Genomic DNA, 20,856 nt, shown 5'->3' on the forward strand with positions numbered 1-20,856 from the left:
GTGCCCACGTTGAACCTATGTGCCCACATTGCTTTAAAGTGAGCAACGGAGCAGGGTGTGGGTGGCCCTGAACTGGCAGAGGCCCCATCAGCTCAGGGTTCAGGGGCATTGAGGAGTAAAAACACTCTGCAGCCAGACAGCACCTGTATTTACAAGTACTACCCTCCTGCAGAGTTAACTAGCTTATTCCAGCCTAATAGCCCTGCACTTATGGACACGAGACATTCACTGCACAGCTAATTAGTCAGCTCCGCAGCAAATGTCTTGTATAGATGCAGCCACTGACTTGCCCTCTTCATGCTATTTGCAAATGTGGCTAAAATATTTGTTTTTTTAAGTGCATAAATTACCTCTTCTGTCCTGGTGCCCAGTGAAGAAAGACACAATCCTTGTTCAATTTCCTGCCAAAGGAAGGCTCCTCCAAATCACAGCGGAAATTCACCAACCCCCCTAATATCACCTTAGGTTCCCAACTGTGCTGCCATCTGAACAATAGCAACCCCACCGACAACTTGAGCAGAAGTCAATCAACCCTCACATTTTTATGGCACATGGTTTTTCCTAATGAATGAAGTTGATAGCTGTGCACTCAGTCATAACATTAAGAACAATTTACTCCCATGGCCTGCCTTTTTCACAAATAATGTCAAGGAATTTTTGTGGAGAGGGCAAAGATCATGTTGTCAGTCAGTGACAAAGCTAGGAGGAACAAACTGAATCTGTAGCACAGAAAATACAGACTGATCATTAAAGGGAAAATGACATTGCAATGTTTGGAACCACCTGCCTAGAGAGGCTCTGGCATGGCTGCAGCTGGCACAGGGGAGGTTGGACTATCCGCAGAGACTGCTGAAGGATGATGCCACGAAGATGATGCCACTGGTGATCCACAAGAGGTTCCACCCAGCCTGAGGGCTTGTCTGTCAGCATCTGCATTATCTCTGTGATGAAACTTAACAGTATCCTGGGCTGCATGGGTAGGAGTGTTGCCAGCAGATGGAGGGCAGTGATTCTTCCCCTCTATTCAGCATTGGGGGGAGCCACATCTGGAGTCCTGTGTCCAGCTGTGGCCCCCACTACAGAAAGGATGTGGACGCGTTGGAGGGAGTCCAGCGGAGGGCAACAAAAATGGTCGTGGGGCTGGGGGACAGGACTGGTGAGGAGAGGCCGAGGGAACTGGGCTGATTTAGCCTGCAGAAGAGAAGACCAAGTTGGGATTGAATAGCAGCCTTCACCTCCCTGCAGGCGGGTTGCAAAGAGGATGGAGCTGGGCTGCTCTCAGTGAGGGCAGATACAGGACAAGGAGCAATGGGCTCACGTTGCAGCAGGAAGTTGAGGTTGGATATTAGGAAAAACTTTCTCACTAGAGGGGTGGTGAAGCACTGGAACACATTACCTTGTCTTTCATGATGAGATGTTGCAATATGTCTGCCATGGAAAAACCTCACTGGTACTTCATTCTGCCTCTTCCTCCTCCCTGCCCTACCTTCTTGTTTCACATGACCTATTAAATATATAACGTGAGGACAGCCACTGGCAGCAAAGTGAATGACACTGGTGACATGTGGAAAGGCTGCAAGCTGGGGTAAGCCCATAAATTTCAATAGACTTGCATTGACTGCTCACCCTGCCATTCATCAGTGTGGCATGCAATAACTGTGAGTACTCAAGATACTGAAATTCATCCCATGATGTTGCACGAATTGGAAAGGAATGCCATGCTTTGCTCCAGCATGGTCCCCTTTAGCCACGTAAGGCACATCATAGATGACTCCTGACCCAGTCAGATGGATGCTCATTATGGGGCTGGAGAATGGGCATCTTAAAGAAAGATGGGCAAGTGGAGATCACCAGGTGAGAGGCAGAGGCAAACAAGTATAACTTCCCTGCCCTCTCACAGCATTTAGCTATGTATTCGTACAGGATCAGGTGCAAGGGGGTCTGATTTATGACCCTGAGATGCTTCTACAGGTCAAATAATACTTAGTAAAAATACCTTCCTTGTTGGTACAGCAGCACAGCTGTCTGGTCATGATTACTGGCTGATTCAATTAGCTGTGGTTTATTAGATAATAGCTCCACTTGTATATAAAATACTGCTCTCCTCTTTCCTCTAATTCTCTGAGACTTCATTTCAGCACCCGGGGCTATAGCCTCCCTCCTGGGTAGGATCTGATGGCATTCTTCTCCCTCTCTGCTCTGGGATGGGGATGATTAAGATGAGTACTAAATACCATATTTTTTCACAAACAATACTCACCTTTCCCCAAAAGATCAGTCCCCCAAAATTGGTATGTGTGTATTAAGTGGGGAAGCTGATTTTCTGCCCAGGATAGAAGCGCCTTGCTTTGATTCCTGCTCCACAGCACAGGAGCTGTAGCATTACTATTGAGGCAGCTAAGGGAATCAGTTGACTTAATGGGTCATTGTTCTCCCCTCCACAGGTATTTACAGCTTTCTCCTTTTTAATGGCCTGCTAATTGCACTAAACTTTCTTAAGGCAATTTTCCTGTCTGCTAGCTGCTCCTGGTCTCTCTCCACCTATTTAATAGCCTAAATTGGCAAAGGAAGGTGAGTCAGCTGAAGATTAGGCCCCTGTCCCTTTCCTATGTGGCCATAATTCTGGAAAAAAAAAATTCTTCATTCTGCCCTTAAAAACAATGTATTATATTCTGGGGAATGTTGTATGCAGGAAAATACAGTATGAGACACACTGCCTGCATCCACCAGTTTCTTGCAAAAAGCTCTGCCCCCATGTCCTACACACCATCCCATTTAGTACTCTTCACTTTTTCCTTCTCTTTTTTTTTCTATAAGGCATTTTTCTGAACTAAACTATGAACATCGGCCTCTCTGACCAGCCCTGCTCTGTGATCCTGTAAAGTACAGTAGTCTCCATTTCAGAGGTTACAGGTCCTGAGAGGTGATGAAGTTCAAAGTATTTTCTGCTTCCTTGCTCTGAAATGGGATTTAGTGCCACATGGATGAAATGAGGCTGCTTTTCCAGCAACTTGGTTTGAGTGACAGTGGTGTGGTGATTGTTCAGCATGGGTTGCAGCCAAACTCTAATTAAAGAAGGTGTCTTCTGCTCACGTAGACTGGTTACATTTGCTTAAACAGGACCCCTAATCAGGTCACTTTTTATTTGTGACCACTCTCCCACTTTAGAAAAGGCAACCTTTAAAGCTACTTTTCATACAAGCCAATCTGATTAAAATGAAGCAATGCATGCTGGGACCGGTAAACATAAAGGGCCACATCTCTGGTTCGATGAGGGGGGCACCAATCGATGTCACTGCAGCACTCAGCAGGCTGGGTTTGACCTAGGCCCACACCTCCTACTATGACGATGCAGCTCTTTCAAAGCAAAAAAAAGTACGGTCTGGAGACTGCCTTGTAAATCTCTGACAGGAGATCCTATTAGAGAACCAGCAAAGCAGACAATGTGATGGAAACGCCTTATAGCATTGAATGGAAAATAAGCATCTTTCTAGGTATTTTTTGACCACCTTGATAGAATTAATAGGAAAAATAATCTTGCTATAGAAATCTGCAACATGCTTAAGGCCCCCCAGACTTTCAGAAGAACCTCATTGTATATTAAAATATAGATGCACATTTTACGAGTGATTTGTACAGGACCCTATTGACTTCACCCTATCCTGTTTTGGGACCATTTCCATTAGGGTTGCAGAAGATACCTCTAAATATCACCGTAGGTAAAGCCAGGTATCATATAATCAAAACCTGCTATTTCATAATTAAATCAACTTCAGCTAGCCCAGAATCTAATCCAGCTGTATTCATTCTTCCAATGTACAGGCTGTTTGTCCAATCACTTTCTACATGGCATTAAGACTACAGTATTGAAGATTATTAAAATAGAATCCATTTGCATCTGCTGTATGGAATATCATATAACACCAAACATTTCCCACAGTATTTGCTGAAGGAGAATATCAAGTAGATAGCAAGCAGTTTGGAGCTCGTCTCATAGGTCTGTACAGATCCTAGCAAAATCTGGTCCTGGAAATGACTAGCTATTACTTTGCTATAAATATGAAACAGTTTAATTGAGATATTGCATTTAAAAAAGCAATCATTTCAGTGCAAGCAGCAATTCCCCTGAACTATGATTGATCACTGAAATGACCTGGTGATGCTACCATCTCAGGATGCTTTGTAGTTGCATAAAAAATAGTGGGGGCAGGTGGGAGGGGAATATTGCCTTGATGGTCAGGAGTTTTATATGGATATCTTTCTGGAGCTACGTAAAAGACAGTGAGGGCCTGGAAAACTCTCTTAAGTCCCTAGAAGTGTTACCAGTGGATCAGGCCCAAAATGGATAATGTTGTTAGAGCTCTGAAGAGTTGTGACCTCTGCAGCAAATGTGCACACACCGCAAGCCTCCCTTACTGTGCAGCACGAGGCTATCAAACGGCCCCTAGGAACTATCCATCCACAGAAATCAGTGCAATTCAGCAGGTAACCTGGGATGCCGAATGACGACAACAATGCTGAGCCTGGAACAACCCTCCATCTCCGTGTAACGTTCACGCATGAAAAGCTTTGTTATCAGGAGGCCCAGAAGAGCGACGGGGGCAGGAAGTCGGATTCAGGACCTCGGAGAGAGGCAAGGCCTTCACGGCATCACTGAAACCTGCTGCCCATGGACTGCAGACACGCGGTTCAACGCACAATAGACCAGCCACACATGCAAAATAATTATCACGCGATAATTGGGTGAGGATGTGGCGCCATGGGAGTCTGTTGGCAGCCAGCTCCTCCCAGCTCTTGATGTCAGCATCTCTTTTCTTGACGGAGGCCTTCAATGTGTCCTTGTAGTTTTTCTTCCAGCCACCACGAGATCTCAGGCCTCAGTTAAGCTGGGAGCAGAGCACTTGTTTTGGGAGTCAAGTCAGGCATCTGCACACAATGTCCAGTCCAGCAAAATTGGTGCTTGAGGATCATCAACTCAATGCCGGTAAAACTGGCTTCAGCAAGGAAGCTGGTGTTTGTGCGGTGATCTTCCTATTTGATATGGAAGATTTTCCAGAGGCATCATTGGTGACACCACTCCAGGCTCTTGAGATGACAACAGTAGGTCACCCATGTTTCACATCCATAGAGGAGTGTGGGGATGATAACTTCATTGCAGACCTGGATCTTGGTGTCTTTCTGGGGATTGCAATCAATAAAGACATGCTGAAACAATTTCCTGAAGGAGACACTTGTGCACTGGATTCTGTGCTGGATCTCCTCATTGAGAGAGGTGGCTGCCAAAGTAGGGGAAGTGCTTGACCACCTCCAGGGTGCTTCGCTCAATGGTAATTTGGGGAGTGGGGGGGTCACATTCATGGCCTGGAGAAGGCTGACAGAGCACTTTAGTCTTCTTGATGTTAAGAGAGAGGCCCAAGTTTGGTAGCCTTCTGCAGAGAGATCCAGCACAGTCTGGAGGTTTTCCTCAGTGTGTGCAAAGAGGGCACATATTGAAAAGGATGGTTGGTTTGAATACTTTGGTCTTTGAGCAAAAGGGTCCCAGACTGAAGAGCCCTCCATCCATTCAGTATTCAGTGTCAGTTCCAGAAGGGAGCCAGTCCTTAATGAGAACAGGGTGATTGTCAAAAAAATGGAGAACAGAGTTGGGGCGATGACACTTCCTTGTTTGACCTCTGTTTGGATGACAAATGGATCTGTCTCTGATCCGCTACAAGGGACAGTCACAGTCATCTGGTTGTGGAGAAGGCTCTGGACCTTGATGTACTTTTTGGGACATCTGAACTGTAAGGGAACAGAATAGGAACTGAAGGAGACACAAAGCTATGGGGAGAAGTGGACACGCCGGAGGGCAGGGAACAGCTGCAGGCAGACCTGGATAGGTTGCACAAGTGGGCAGAAAACAACAGAATGCAATTCAACAAGGAGAAATGCAAAGTGCTGCACCTAGGGAGGAAAAATGTCCAGCACACCTACAGCCTAGGGAATGACCTGCTGGGTGGCACAGAGGTGGAAAGGGATCTTGGAGTCCTAGTGGACTCCAAGATGAACATGAGCCGGCAGTGTGACGAAGCCATCAGAAAAGCCAATGGCACTTTATCATGCATCAGCAGATGCATGACGAATAGGTCCAAGGAGGTGATACTTCCCCTCTATCGGGCGCTGGTCAGACCACAGTTGGAGTACTGCGTGCAATTCTGGGCGCCGCACTTCAAGAGAGATGTGGATAACCTGGAGAGGGTCCAGAGAAGGGCCACTCATTTGGTTAAGGGCCTGCAGACCAAGCCCTACGACGAGAGACTAGAGAAACTGGACCTTTTCAGCCTCCACAAGAGAAGGTTGAGAGGCGACCTTGTGGCTGCCTATAAGTTCATCACGGGGGCACAGAAGGGAATTGGTGAGGTTCTGTTCACCAAAGTGCTCCCGGGGGTTACAAGAAATAATGGCCACAAGCTAGCAGAGAGCAGATTTAGATTGGACATTAGGAGGAACTTCTTCACAGTTCGAGTGGCCAAGGTCTGGAACGGGCTCCCAAGGGAGGTGGTGCTCTCCCCTACCCTGGGGGTCTTCAAGAGGAGGTTAGATGAGCATCTAGCTGGGGTCATCTAGACCCAGCACTCTTTCCTGCCTATGCAGGGGGTCGGACTCGATGATCTATTGAGGTCCCTTCCGACCCTAACATCTATGAATCTATGAGACCAGCCCACACATGTAACAGGAGGTGGAAGACGAGTAGGAGCTCCCTGTGCTGTGTTTTCTTCTGACAACCTACTAAATTAAAACTTATTAGGAACTAAATAGATTTAGAAGGTTGTGTGCATGTGACCCCTCCTGGATCCTGCCTGGAAGGACTGCTGTATCCATTTGCCCCTCTTGCAAAGCCAGCTACTTTGCTGTCAATAAGTGAGCATCAATACAATTTTGGGCATGTTTGCATTCTTACCTCCAGGGAGAGGAGAGGCTTCTTTTGCACACATTGTAAATCATGACATGTGCAAAGGAAGCCTCTCTTCTCTGCCTGGCAATGGCAGTAGTGAACATGCCCATTGTCATTAATGCTCACTCAACTTGCGATCAAATCTCCACCCACCCAGGGAAGGGATTATCTATTAAACCAAGGGAAACCATACCACTATCCCAGCCAATTATAGAGTGACCAGGGACCCCAAGGTGTGGCCTGAGGAGGCAATATAGCCATTCAACCCAGAAAGGCAGGTTGGAGGTCCCACCTTCTACCCTGTGTGAACAAAGGAAAAGAAGGATTTTTATTTTTTATTTTGACACTGATTGACTCTGGAGAGAGACCCAAGACCTCTGGACCTGCTTATCACCCAGCCTGTGTTAGTGAAATTTGCTTAATTAGGTGTATAATTCTAGATTTCCCCCCAAATCCAGCAGATTTTGGAAGCTTGGTTAGCATGTTTCCCCACCCCCTGTGTTGGCAACACTGGTCCAGGAGGCGTCATTTGTGCAGCCCCATTCTGGTCAAGAGGAGAGGAAGTGCCAGGCTTGCTGGGAAACTACCCAGTCTCTCTGTTACAGGGGTATTGCCATGCCCAATCCCTGTGTTACTAGGGATGGGGAGGGAATCAGCATGTTTTTAGTACTCTTGTTGAGAATAATAGGTAATAATGGCAAGAGGGGTGGGGCATGCTGCCTCTTCCAGGTGGCAAAATCTGGTTGCTGCAATGCATTTCCCAGAGCACAGGACAGCCCCACCGTCAGCACCTCACTCCTACATTTCCCACTGGGGGAGCTAAGCTTCCCCAAGCCCTTATGAAACTCTGCCCATGCTCAGAATAGTTCTGTCTGTTTAGCCACCCCATTTCATCGTGGTTGATGGGGAGACAGCCTGCAGCAGTGCTAACTTACAGTTTGTGGATGCATGTCAAAAAGAAGAAGAGATGGACCAAGATCATAGTCATTTGGTTGTGATGGTTGAAGAGGCTGGACTTAATATAACTGCGGAGGCTACTGGTGTAACACTGAGGGAAATTCCCTGTTCTGCCCATGCACCACAGCCTGCAGTTGAAGATTCGCTGAAGAAGTGGTTAATCGCTGCTTCATAAAGCTTGATCTGTATGTAAAAAAAAAATTGAGAAGCCCATAGTTAGGAAATTAAAATCAAAACATCCAATCATAGATTGTCCAACCAGATGGCATTCAACTTGTGATGTGCTTGAGCAACTCTTGGAGCTCAGGGATTTCTGTCGGGACATGGCACCTCCAGCCATGAGCCTCATCTGGCAGAAGCAGAATGAAATGCCATCGAAGGCATAACAATTGCACTGCTAGAGTAACAGAGATCCTTCAGTATGCACAGCTAACAATGGGAGACCTTTAGGTTGCTTGGTGAAAATGCCAATGGGAAACAGCAAATGCCTCATCCCCTTTAGCTCAGTCCTTACCGGCTTCCACGAAGAAAGCGAGAAAAAATCTGCTTGAAAAAGATATCTTTCTCTCATGTATAAATCTTGATCCCAGATATTGAGCCCTCTGTCATTTAACCAGCACATGGACAAAAATGGAAATGCTTCATTCTAAAGAAGTCAAAGTCCATGATATTACAGAATGAAAGGCAATTGTCTGACAGTGAAAGATCAGATGATAAACTGGACTCTCTTCTTAAAGTTTGTGAAATCTCCACAAAGAAAAAGAGATCTGAACAATAGATAGCCCCCCAAAAGACAGGGCCATATACTGAGTCATTTGCTGATGAGTCATGCCTCGTTAAGAAGGAAGATGTATTCAAATACTGGGAACACCAAAAGTACTATGTCTGAACTGTGTTCCCTGCTAACACTGTAATGGCAGTTTCAGCAACACAAGTGAGTGTAGAAAGAACATTTTCAGGCCTCAGACTGCTTTCATCACTGCAGAGGTCTGACAGGACAGAGCAGATATTAGAAGATATTATTTTAGTTTGCTCAAACAAGTTGTTCTTGAAAAAGTAATTGTTTTGACCACACAAAAACCCACAGAAATCATGCAAAGCTGAAGTTGAGTGCAGTCAAGTTGAAAAAGAACATTACTTATATAAACTTTGAATTAGTATTACAAATTTAAAAAGTTTCTGTTTCAGAAGCTTATTTCTAATTCCAAAATGAGTAATTGCTTCCATGAAAGAATCTGGATTTAAACCAGGAACCAAACCACTTTTTTTTTTGTGGCTTAAAGTAGAACCAACTCCTAAACCAACTGAGTGCATCTGAACTGGAATCTGAACTGAAGCCAAATGAATTCTGGTTCGATTCCCTGCGTGAGATGGCACAGACTGGAAGCCAGGCCACTGGGTCTGTGATCTGGAAAGTGAGGGGAGACATCAGTGGCTGCTACGCTTGCCCATCACCCCTAGCTGCTGAGGGCTGGGAAGTGCAATCCTCAGCCTCAAATGTACGTGGTAGGGGGTAAGGGAGGAAACCGAGATGCAATAGCAGTGGATCACACTGCTGATCACTGAAATGGGGGTACTGGCTGCAAGCGGACAGCAGAACCATCACAGTGAACAGCATGGTCCCCTCCCAGCCTGCACCCCACTCAAAGAGGCTGGCAGTGGGCACTGCCAGGTTTAGGACTCTACCAGAGTGCATTTGCCCGATGGAGGTAAAGCTACTGCTTGGGAAAGGGCAGACGAAAGGAAGGGGAACAACATCTTCTCAATCCATAGCACCTGGGAGGCTGGTCAAGATGAAATTGAGAGGGAGAAGAAGAAGAAATGGAGGCAGGAAGCAGAAGGGGGCTTAGCCAAGCAGAGGAGAACATCCCAGATCACCCCTGGACAGGGAGCTCTCATCCCCGAGCTGGGGTGCTAAGGCCCATTCCATGGTGCAGGGCGGGCAGCTTCTTCTCATGGCTATCCCAGGTAATCAGAAGTGCTGGGGATCCCGATGGAGGAGCCTGTGCAGTGTGGACGTGCAATGGAGCTGACTTGTAATGTGTATGAAACTGGAGTCAGAGGTGGGGACAGACATGGGCAGGTCTAGGGTTTTGGAAAGGGGAATGCAGGTGGTGTGGGGCATCGTCACCTATAACAAGACATATACGTTTCTCCAGCCAAAGAGAAACTAGAAGCTTTACTAATATGCTAGGGGCCAAGCACTATTTTATTCAGTTTAAGATCCAAGCAAAAACAAATACAACTTTATTGCAATATGCACTAGTTTGCTAGATTCTATATCAAGTTTAAAAAAAGCAAGAAACTAGGCAAAAAATGGTCAAAATAGTCCAAAGATATCATTTAATTAATCCTGTAATCATTACACATAAATGTACATTGCTTGCTCAAATTTGTCAAAAAACATCTAGTCTACTTGAGCATCTTGACAATGCCTCCAATCCCTCGCTATCAGTCATTTCTCCACTGGAGTTAATATTACTATACCTGAGTTCAAAGCAGCCTGCAGGGCTGTGAAATAGAAGAGAGACATTGCCAGGAATGGCTAACAGACAGCAACACTGCGGAAGAAAGGATAGTTTGAATAGTGGAGTATCAAGACCATGACAAAGGAGAGAGGATCATTAACACCAATAAAATGAAGAGACACTGTCAGGAATCTGGTAGATTAAAATGAGCTGTGACAGCTGGCTGGAAGTGTATGAAGACACCTCTGCACCTTCTGCTGATTTTTAGGATCTATTTGGCAAACGGTGTCTTCCCAGAGCATGCTTCATGCAGCACAACTGCTGTAACAAAGGCATGCAGGTGTGCAAGAACCATGTTGCCTTGGCCTGGGGAGGAGAGCTGGGGCTCTCTTCTGCCCAAGTTTCCAGCAGCAGCTGGTATCCTAATGTAGTCAGGGTTTGGGACTGAAATTCTGAGGGGTAGAGCCTAGAGACAACACGCATTAAACCTCGATGATCCTCTATCCACATGGAAGTCTCCTTAGACAAGGAGTTGGATTTTGCCCAAGAGAATCAGTTTGACCGAGTGCTGAGTAACAAAGCAATCAGGTGACTTTGTGGGGGATTTTACTCTCATCACAGCCAGATGGTGGGTGGTCAAGCCTAGTGGTTAGGTCCAGGATCAGGAACTGCAGTGCAAAGTCAGGAGTCAGGACAAAGTCACAGCCAGGGTCTGGAGCCAGTGGGCACCCCAAAATCCATGGTCAGAGAGGCAGAGTGGTGGGCAGGAACAAGCCAAGATGGAGATGTCCCACCAGGGTTGGTGTGCCAGGGTCAAGTGCAAGGCAGTAGGATCAGGGCAATTTGGAAGCTCACCAGGAGACGTCTTGTGCACACAGCTCATTTCTGTCCATCTCTCTCATTTTAAGCCTGGGTTTAGGGCAGGGTCACTCCCCACCAGCCCAGTAGTCAGAATAATGATCTGTACCCTGCTGGAACAGTGATTTGTTGCAACCTCAACATAACCTATTAGAGTGCCACTGATAAAGAGGACCGGAGAGTATAAAGGAAAGGATCTCTCACGTGGTGTGTATGCCTGCACATGCATGTGTGCATGCACTGGGAAGGAAGGAGTGCAGGCACATAGTCAAGAGACTTGTGTTTCAGAAGAGAATCCATGGGCAAGAGGACAGGAAGAGGACCTTGGAGTCCTTAAAAGACACTGCCCCAAATCCCCCAAAACACTGGCTCAGTGAGGAAACAGGCAGGGAAAGGTGTGCAGGCCTTTTTCTCTGGAGGTGCATGTCATGTGTACTACTTAAAGCAGAAAGCGCTTACTTTAGAATCCTTTTGGCAAAGTACCCGTGTGTAAATGTGCTTCAAGAAGCAAGTATTCCCTGAGAGGTGTAAGCAGTAAAGCAGAGTGCCCACAAGGTTGGAGGTCTGGGAAGTTACTGTGGTGTCTAGGGGTGAGCATGACCCTAGAAGCCTAGCACAGCTGGACCCCAGGGTCTCATCTCTCAAGCAGGGGTGCTTGAGGGAGAACCTGCCTCCTCCCAAAGCCCATGTAGTGACCTAAAGCCAAGCAAAGTGATGGGACTCTGGACACTTGAACGCACGCAGGCCCAAGCACAGCAGCCTGGCAAGTGTCCAGTGTGGGGGGCATCACCAGGGCTTTGACTGCAGGACACAGGCATCACAAGCCCATTGCTAAGAACCCCTCCCATCCCATGGGTGAAACTGGCCCCGTCTCCTTCAAACCTCCCAGTGCTTCCAAAATCCAGGCAGCTGCAATCCTGAGCAAGAAACAACAGGAAGAGCCTTGCATCTTTGCTAGCTTCTCTATGCAAAGGCCACCTGGACATGGGTCTTGTTAAACCGCATGAATCCTAGCCACTCCCTGTCTCTGCTCGCTGCCTGGCTTTTGTCACGCAAAGGAAAGCTGCCTCCTAGCTGGACACGCTGCACATGGGATGTACACATCTCAGATAATGTTTAGCACGCCCCATTAAGCAAATGCTCTGGGAGTACGTTTCGCCACCTGGCTTTGCTGCAGAAGTCACGTGGGAGAGGGATGCCTCCCTAGGCTGCAGAGCTGGTGCGTGATGAAGGCAGATCTGACGTGGTTTCCTGCCCAGCTGCTGCCGGTTGGCTTTCAGGGGCACAGCTAGAAGGAGCAAACCCATTTGGAAAGGAAAGAATGAGATTTGTGTTGACGTCAGCGCAAATCTTTTGTGCTCCAGCACTACTGAAGGCAGAGAGAGACATCGTGACACAAATGAAAATGTGCCCAGAGTGATACACCCACGTATGTAACAGCTCGTGTTGACACACTCAGAGTCACCTGCACAGAGATAGTGACACGCACAGAGACAGGCAGGCACAAAGATGCAGAAGGACATGGGCATCCACAAACACAAACAGAGGCAGGTGCAAAACCTGCTGACTTCAGCGGAGCTCCTTGTGTGTGTGAAGTTAGATGTCCTCTAAGTGTTTACAGGTCAAAAATTTTTATCAGGCTTGGATCTCTGTGTCGAACTGCTATTGTCTGCCTGCCTAATCAGCCTGTCTAATGCTGCATGGCCATGCTTCCAGCAGCAGGATGAGGCTCCACAGTGACTGTCCTTGTTGACTATAAAATGCCTGGCTATTGCTGAAGGCCAAGGGTGCAGAGTGTTATGCTGCCGCTTTTGGGCATATAGGTCTCATCTTAACAGAAACCATTTGTGTCCCTGCCTGGGCCTTGCACACTTCTGGAGACGTCCCGGCACCTCCTGGGCTGCCCCAGGCCTGTGTGGCGGAGCTGGGATCAGAACGTGCCTTTCCAGATGCTCTGTTTTGTGACTAATGGCTGAAAGCCCCCACTCCCTCCTCTGTGGGGGGAGGCTGCTGTCATGGGGTGACAACAGAGGCCCAGTTCTGCTCCCACTGGAGACCATAGCCGAACAACCTGGAAGGAGCAGGTTTTATGCGCATGTAGACATGCATGTTTATCGATCCTGCTCCGTGCAGGGGGTGGACTTAGCAGGCCCCTTCGAGGCCCGATTCTCTAGGATACTATGAGTAATGGCTGCCCGTACATAATGCATGAGGACTGATCTCTGTGATGGCTCTGATCTTTTCTCAGAAAGGAGAGTGGGAATCCCCTCATGAGCATTACACTCAGGAGTGCTTCCCCTTGCTCTAATTACCCTTTCACATAAATGTCACAACAGAAATCGGGAATTGCATTGATGTATCCGCCTGCCTCCGTAACCTTTTGTCTTCCTTTCCAATCCCACTTCTTTAAGAAGATGGAACAGCCTGTATAATATGGCAGCACTTGTCTGTGCTGTTACTGGGTGCAGACTGTGGAAATGATCAGTACTTGGTTACATTATTTCAGTGTTATTATAGTAGGTTGTTAAGTGGAGTTCATATACATATATTACAATATGCATAACATGTACCATCATTTATGCGGCTAAGAGAAATGCTACAAATATCAGATGTGTCACAATAGGCAGCAATTACCTTTGCACAACCTTCTGTAACAATTGCCCCTATAAGCTAATAAGTACAATGCAGTGACAACACTTTTCAGTGTTGCTAGTGTGGCCCTTGCTGCCAATTCATGACTAGAGAGAGACACAGGCTTTCCTCTAGAAAGGGGCTGCCCTGTCCTCCTCAGCATCTGAAAGTGAGCATCTGCTCACGACAGCTTGTGCTATATATGTCTACGTGCAGCTGTGTGTGTAGCCATCTCTGTGCACATGAGGCTGAGTGTTGGCATGTGTGTGTCAACACGAGTTATTACATGCATGTATGCATCACTCTGGGCACATCTTCATTTGTGTTATGATGTCTCTGTCTTCACTATCACTGAAGCACTAAAGATTTGGGCTGATGTCAACTCAAATCTTATATGGATGTTATTCATATTTAGGAGATGAATAACATCATAATATAGAAATTATTCATATTCATGAGATGTATATATAACAGGGCCCTTAGGGTGATATTTTGTAGGGACCTATCTCTCTCTCTCTCTCTCTCTCTATCTAGTAGGGACCAAAATATATATTTTGTAGGGACCTATCTATAGATATCTATATCTATCTTTCTATAGATATAGATATCTATAGATATATATATACGTACATATGTACATACATACATACAGACAGATAGATAGATAGATCTTATTAATATATATATATATATATATATATATATAGCAGGGACCTTAGGGTGATATCTTGCAGGGACCAAAATATATATATATATATACACACACAGACACACACATATACACATCTATATATATATATATATATATATATATATATATATATACACACACACATATATTTATCTATCTGTCTATAGACAAAAGATAGATATATCTATATATTCATGATATATATATATATAGATATATATAGATATATATCTCTCTATATATATATAGCAGGACCCTTAGGGAAATATTTTGTAGGGACTATGTAGCCGAGATAAAATTAGACATGCTTTCAAATGCAAGACATTCACATACACACACACCCACCCACACCCACACCCACACACATATGAATGTCTTGCATTTGAAAGCATCTAACTTTATCCCAGCTATGTAATTGGTCCCTACAAAATACCACCCTAAGGGCCCTGCTACACATTCAAATTAATGCTGGCTGGATACCAGCTATAGAGTTGTGACACATTTTCAAGCGCTCATTTTATAGCTGGTTGGCTCTTTTAATAGTCGGAGAATCATTTTTATCCAGCGAGAAGTACTTTGCCCGTGTGGCCGGTCTAAACTGATTGCATGACTGACCGGTTCACCGCGTGACGGTTTCTTCGGGCTCGTGCTAGAATCCCCGCGGAGGTCGCATCTCGTCCACACCCCGTGCAAACCGTCCCGTGTAATGCGTCATCTCAACTGTGCGCAGAACGGGGGTCACCCCCGACACGACACACGCCTCACACCCGAACCCGCCGCGGCAGGCGAGCATGCGACCTTACCGAGCGCCTCACGTGCGGCCTGTCTCGGACCAGCGACCGGCCCTCAGAAATCCTCGCCTGGCCGGCTTATCGCGTGGCGACGATGTGGCCCCCTAAACGAGCCGTGTGACGGACCAGCGAACAGCGCGATGTATGTGACGTGGCGCAGGGCCCTCAGAAATCCTCACCTGTCCGGTTCGATGACTTGACACGCGCAGCTGCTCTAAATGTATTGCACGACTGACCAATGAATTATGCGATGTATGTAATGTCTACCAGGGGCCTTCAAAATCCTCGCGGCGCTGGTTCATTGTGTGGCAATGACTTGGCACGTGTGGCCTAAATGTACCGTGTGACGGAGTGAGCGATGTATGTAACGTGTACCAGTCCCTCAGAATCCCAACCCCCCCCCCCGCGCTTAGGCACCGCGCGCAATTCCCCGCTCGCTGCGAGGCGGAGGCCCCGCCCCCTCCCCTCCCTGCGTGCGGCGCAGCGCGGGGCCGGCACTTTCCCCCCGCTCCCTGGGGCGGGGCGGGGCGGGGCGTGCCCGCGCATGCGCAGTGCGGCGGCGGGGCGCTGCGGCAGTTGGTGCGGGGCCGTTTCCTGGGCGCGCGGCGGGAGGTGAGTGCGGCGCGCGGAGGGGCCGTTGCCGGGGGGACGCGCCAGCCTCGGGGGACGCTCCCATTGGCCGGCCCGGAGGGGTGGGGCGGTTAGGGAGTTGCCCCCCTCCCGCCGGCGGGGGCTGGGGGCGCTGCGCGCGCCCCTGAGGGGCAGTGACGTGGCCCCCCAGCCCCTCGCACCCCCTGGCTCCACATGTCGCCACGCGCTGAGGGGGCTCGCGATGCCCCTCGCCGTGACCCCTCGCGTTCCTAACGGTCGCCCCCGGCTGGCAAAACGTCCCAGCTTCGAGCACCTCGGCGGCGGTGGTCACCCCGGGGTGCCGCGAGCGCCCTCAGGCTTCGCCGCATCGACCCAGACGGGAATCGGCGGTGCTTCGCAGCCCCCCACACGGGAAGGCGGGTCCGACGCGCTCCGGCGATGCGCCCCCGTCGAGTCCGGCATCTGTCTTTCCCGCGTTGTGCAGTCTCCGTTTCGGACGGCAAAACCGGAGATCTTCCACATCGTGGGGGCGCCCGCCGAACGCGGCGCGGGCGCTTCCCGAGGGGTGCCGTGCGTCTTCTCAGTGGCGCGGGCACTTCCCGAGGGGTGCTACACGTCTCCTTGGTGACGCGGGTGCTTCCCGAGGGGTGCTACACGTCTCCTCAGCGGCACGGACCCTTCCCGAGGCGTGCCACACGTCTCCTCGGCGGCACGGGCACTTCCCGAGGGGTGCCACGCGTCTCCTCAGCGGCGCAGGCACTTCCCGAGGGGTGCCACGCGTCTCCTCAGCGGCACGGGCGCGTCCTGAGGGGTGCCACGCGTCTCCTCGGCGGCACGGGCGCTTCCTGAGGGGTGCCACGCGTCTCCTCAGCGGCACGGGCACTTCCTGAGGGGTGCCACGTGTCTCCTCAGCAGCGCGGGCGCTTCCCGAGGGGTGCCACATGTCTCCTCAGGATTCCAGCAAGGTGCTCGAGGGGTGGCTGCTCTGGCATCGTCCTCGGTCCGTTCAGGGATTTTACTTGTGGGATGGGATTGTATTTTTTTTGGAAGGCTAGACGTATATGATATATAATAAACGTATATAACACGCGCTCTGGGAAGCTTGCTTGAACGCGACGGGCTCCGAGCGGCTGCGTAATAACAGCCCCTTCTTGCCCAACACAACTGCGCCCTGCGTGAACTGCGAATTAGATCCGGTCGCTGATTAAAATACACTTTATTGCCCTGCGCACCTGTTAGCCCAGGGAGAAGGAGCGTGGTGTCGCCGTGACAGAGGCCCGATCCATCGGATGGTTATGCCTACGAGTCATTTCCGTGACGGCGGGTTTGCACAGTTCAGACTCTATGTTTTGATTTTCACGTCATCTGTTCTCTCTTCTCTCCCCCTTCCCTCCCTGGTTTGTATAATGTCACTGACAGCCAAATTTTTTCAATGCCATATTACATCTGCACTGGCAACTGTCAGGAAAACTGTCCTCATCTTCTGCTTGAGCAGTTTCGCTCTGGAAATCCGAGATACAATACCATCCAAGTGGAGCCTGTATCAATTTAACAGTCATATTTTGGAGTAGAATTACACTTTAAAACACTCTGTTGTAACTGGTCCTTAGGTCAAAAGAGCTGTCAGAAGTTTGCCAGTTTCATTGCAACCGTTGGAATTTATTCCAGCATAAATGTGGTGTCGTGACACACTGCAGCTTTTATTCTGTCCAGTTCCTTACAGGCTAATGGTATTGCCAAAAGCTTGGTGGAATAAAATACAATTTCTGAGACAGATAAAAGACAGATGTTATGAGATCAAGATATGCATTGTCTTCTGAAGTTTGAAAGTAGCAAGTGTACCCATATATTTGCTTCTGTCGCGTTACTATTCTAAACGCTTCCTGGGGTGTGGATGTGCAAAGACTCAATTTGAGCAGGAATTTGTCAGACAGATTTTCAGCTTTTAAGCAGCCTTTAAAAACATTTTAAAAAATGCTTAAAGGATCAGTGTTTTGTCAGTTGTAGCTCCAAATTTAGGTTCAACTCAAACTTAAGTTTTGCAGAAATAAGTGTTTGATAACCTAAAACCCCTAGAAATAACCATTAGACTTTTTAATGACAAACAAAAAGCCCTCAATTTTTTATTTTTTTTTTAAAGAAACCAGCCCCTTGTGTTTGCAACTTGAGCACCACATCGTTATCTGAAAGCAATGACAGCAAACTTCTTAGAAAATATATACAACCAGTTAATTTTCTTTGCCCAAGATGAGAGGGTTTTTTCTGCATCTCCATCTGGATCGGTATTCATTCATGGAGAAGGAAATAAAAACTGATTCAAATAGGACATTTAGCTTGACTCCAAGCCTCTTAAAGAAGCAAATAACTTTTGTTCCTTTCATACTCTTCACTTGCAGTCCAGCAACAGTTCACTTGCCTCATCTCAAGAAGGGAACATGCAGGTTATCTAGTTGTAAATCTGGGCAAGGAAAGATTCAAAGGATTGGTTATAAATCAGGCTTGCTGTGCTCTGGAGTGAACTGAGTTGGAATCTGCAACCTTTGAGTTCAACAAGAGTGACACGGCCCTGCACAGGAAGAGGTGCAGGGGAGAAAGGTTGCCTGCTGGCAGCTCCTCCCTGAAGACAGGTGCTAGAGACAAAGGTAGAATCAAATAGATGACCTGCACAAGGAGCTAAATTACCCGCTGGTTCTGCAGCCTGGGAGTTGGGGAGCATGGCAGGACCTGGCTAATTTGATAGCATGGCACCTACATGGACTTGGCCATTTAAAATCCATTCTGTTCCGACCCAAACTAACATTGCCCTTTGGTAGATGTTTGGCCTCGTAGGAAGGAAATTAGTTCTTGCAGTCTAGGTTTGGGTGCAAAGTTTCACATGCAACTCATTCCCCAGTCTTAAGGTTTTTCTTCACTGCCAAAAAGGTGGAGAAAACAGCAAAAACAGTCTCCCCGCGCCTGAAGAAGGGCGTTTGTATCCAAAGGCTTGCAAAGATCAATTTTTCCAACTATTTAGTTGGTCTAGTAAAAGATATCACATCTACCCAAATAGCCTTGTCAGTAAAAACCAGGCACTATCGTGTTGCCGCAAGGTCAACTTGCTGAAGTAAACCCCATGCCCCCGCTTGGGGTTTACCCGAGTTCACCTCATGGTAAATGAGGTGCCTTGTCTTCTCTTCATTTTTACCCCAGGAGAGTTTATGTGCACTCGTTACCCTGAAGTAAAAACACAGGTTTCTAGCAGTGAAAATAATAATAGGGAGGGCAGGACTGGATGGCCTTGGAACTGAACTCCTGTCTCACTCTTGGAGGTGGTGACTCTATGTCAGGCCTGGTGCACATTAGTAAGTAAGTGGGGAGGGTGTCCCTTTGTGCTGTTTCTGTTCTTTCTCCAATTTACAGTTGTATCAAGAAAGCACAGAATGGATTAAAAAATGCTTGAATACCTGGCTACATTTAAAGTGGCCAAGGTATCCATCTTCGAAAGTTGACCTCCGCTGTCCAGGCATAGCTTATCCTTTGCACACCTCTAGAATAGGCATTTTCTTGAGATTATTCATCAGGATAAAAGGCCTCATCTATGTGACTGGGGAAACTCATACAGTGCATTGTGGCTGTGATCCAGGTATTAATGGTTTGTATATTTTTAATATTATGGGTCGTCATTCGTAAGGGTGATTCGTAAAATGTTAAGCTCTACTGTGCCCAAGCAAAGCACTCAGTGCAAATTTACTTTTCCTTTATTACTACAAGCAATAGAAAAATACAGAATGTACAACAACTTATGCGACATCTGGAAGCAAAATCCAATGTTGGTATTTCAGGGCGGCTGCCACAAGCTGTTGATAATCTCAACATGCCTAAATAAGAGTAACTGGTCTGTCCCAAACTTCCTACATGTGCAAAAAGGCCAGACAGGTGCTATGAAAAAGCATATGGCAGATTTGAGGGCTTCAGTGTTGAAGCTTAATTAAGGACAGTACATTTTGGGGCAACGATAACCTAACTCAGGTGCCAAGAAATTGAGATGGGCACCCAGTGAATTCTGCCTGCCTCTGAATCACACTAATCGCTGAATAGTTTTATTACTGGTGTGATATATAAAAGAAGGTATACATTAGATAAAGACAGCAATAGATTTGCTGTTATTTCCGTGATACTTAGCCCCCTGCTCAAACTTGTTTTTATACTGAATGGCTGTGTGCAAAGTAGAGTTTTTCACTTCTCTTGTACCTTTTTCAAATCTGGTACAGATAAATAGTAGCTAAAATTTTTACTGCTACCTTAATTTCTTTTGTTCAAAATTTCTTCTGCAGATTTCACCATTGCAATTGCTGATAAGTTACTCCCTTTATGGCAGTCTTGGTAGAGATACAAGTTGGGACAGGATATGGAAGATAAAAGCTTTTTTTCTCTTTGATTACACATATGACACCCTGTATACATACAAGTCAGTGTAATTTTAGGCTCCTGGTTTGCAGATTTTACCAGCCAAAAACAAACAAACCTTAAAGCAGTGAAGGTGAAACTGAAGGAGAATGGAGAAGGGCGGTATTGAGGAGTGACAGTTGCAGCAGTGATAGATCTGTAGGTGTGATATCGGTCATGTACATCTCGTTAGGTCCTCTTTCCATTTTTAAAGTGAACGTATGAACAGTGAAAATGGTATTTGTATCTTGGGGAGACGGCAGAGAGGGAAAGGCAAAGCTGTTGAGAATAAGCTTTGGGGAGTTCTGAACGGTTTCTTTCCAGAGCCAAAATGAAGTATGTTAGTAGGTCCTGGTGCGTAGGAGGCTTGTGCTGCCCCCAATTCTGTAGGTGAGCAGAGAATGTCAGCACCCAAAACTGCTACTCTGGCTCATTTCACCAGCCCACTGTTTAAATAGGAGATGGGGCCGGGGGCAGCACTTGCTCCATTTGTACCCTGCAGTGTCCTGA

General features: G+C 47.3%; 1 protein-coding gene and 1 long non-coding RNA gene across 5 annotated transcripts in view; one reads left to right on the forward strand and one right to left on the reverse strand.

Moving 5' to 3' along the window:
• The window catches only part of NT5C2 (5'-nucleotidase, cytosolic II), a 94,291-nt gene that overhangs the window by 3,806 nt on the left and 69,629 nt on the right, over positions 1-20,856 (forward strand). For 2 of the 4 annotated variants that reach the window (XM_059730199.1, XM_014594697.3), the window contains exon 1: positions 15,867-15,942. The exons of the other annotated variants lie outside the window; for them this stretch is intronic. In XM_059730199.1, the coding sequence (XP_059586182.1) occupies positions 15,875-15,942 (68 nt within the window). In that variant the 5' untranslated portion in view covers positions 15,867-15,874. Of the gene's footprint in view, positions 1-15,866; positions 15,943-20,856 lie in introns of those variants that run through there. 4 annotated transcript variants of the gene reach the window in all.
• Positions 597-15,706, reverse strand: LOC109282831 (uncharacterized). The gene is made up of 3 exons (XR_002089855.2): positions 15,343-15,706; positions 7,870-8,074; positions 597-5,781 (listed from the first exon to the last, which is right to left on the reverse strand). It is a non-coding gene; the product is annotated as an uncharacterized LOC109282831 (long non-coding RNA).

The sequence above is a fragment of the Alligator mississippiensis genome, chromosome 6, assembly GCF_030867095.1.
Source record: "Alligator mississippiensis isolate rAllMis1 chromosome 6, rAllMis1, whole genome shotgun sequence".
In the NCBI taxonomy this organism is placed as follows: domain Eukaryota; kingdom Metazoa; phylum Chordata; order Crocodylia; family Alligatoridae; genus Alligator; species Alligator mississippiensis.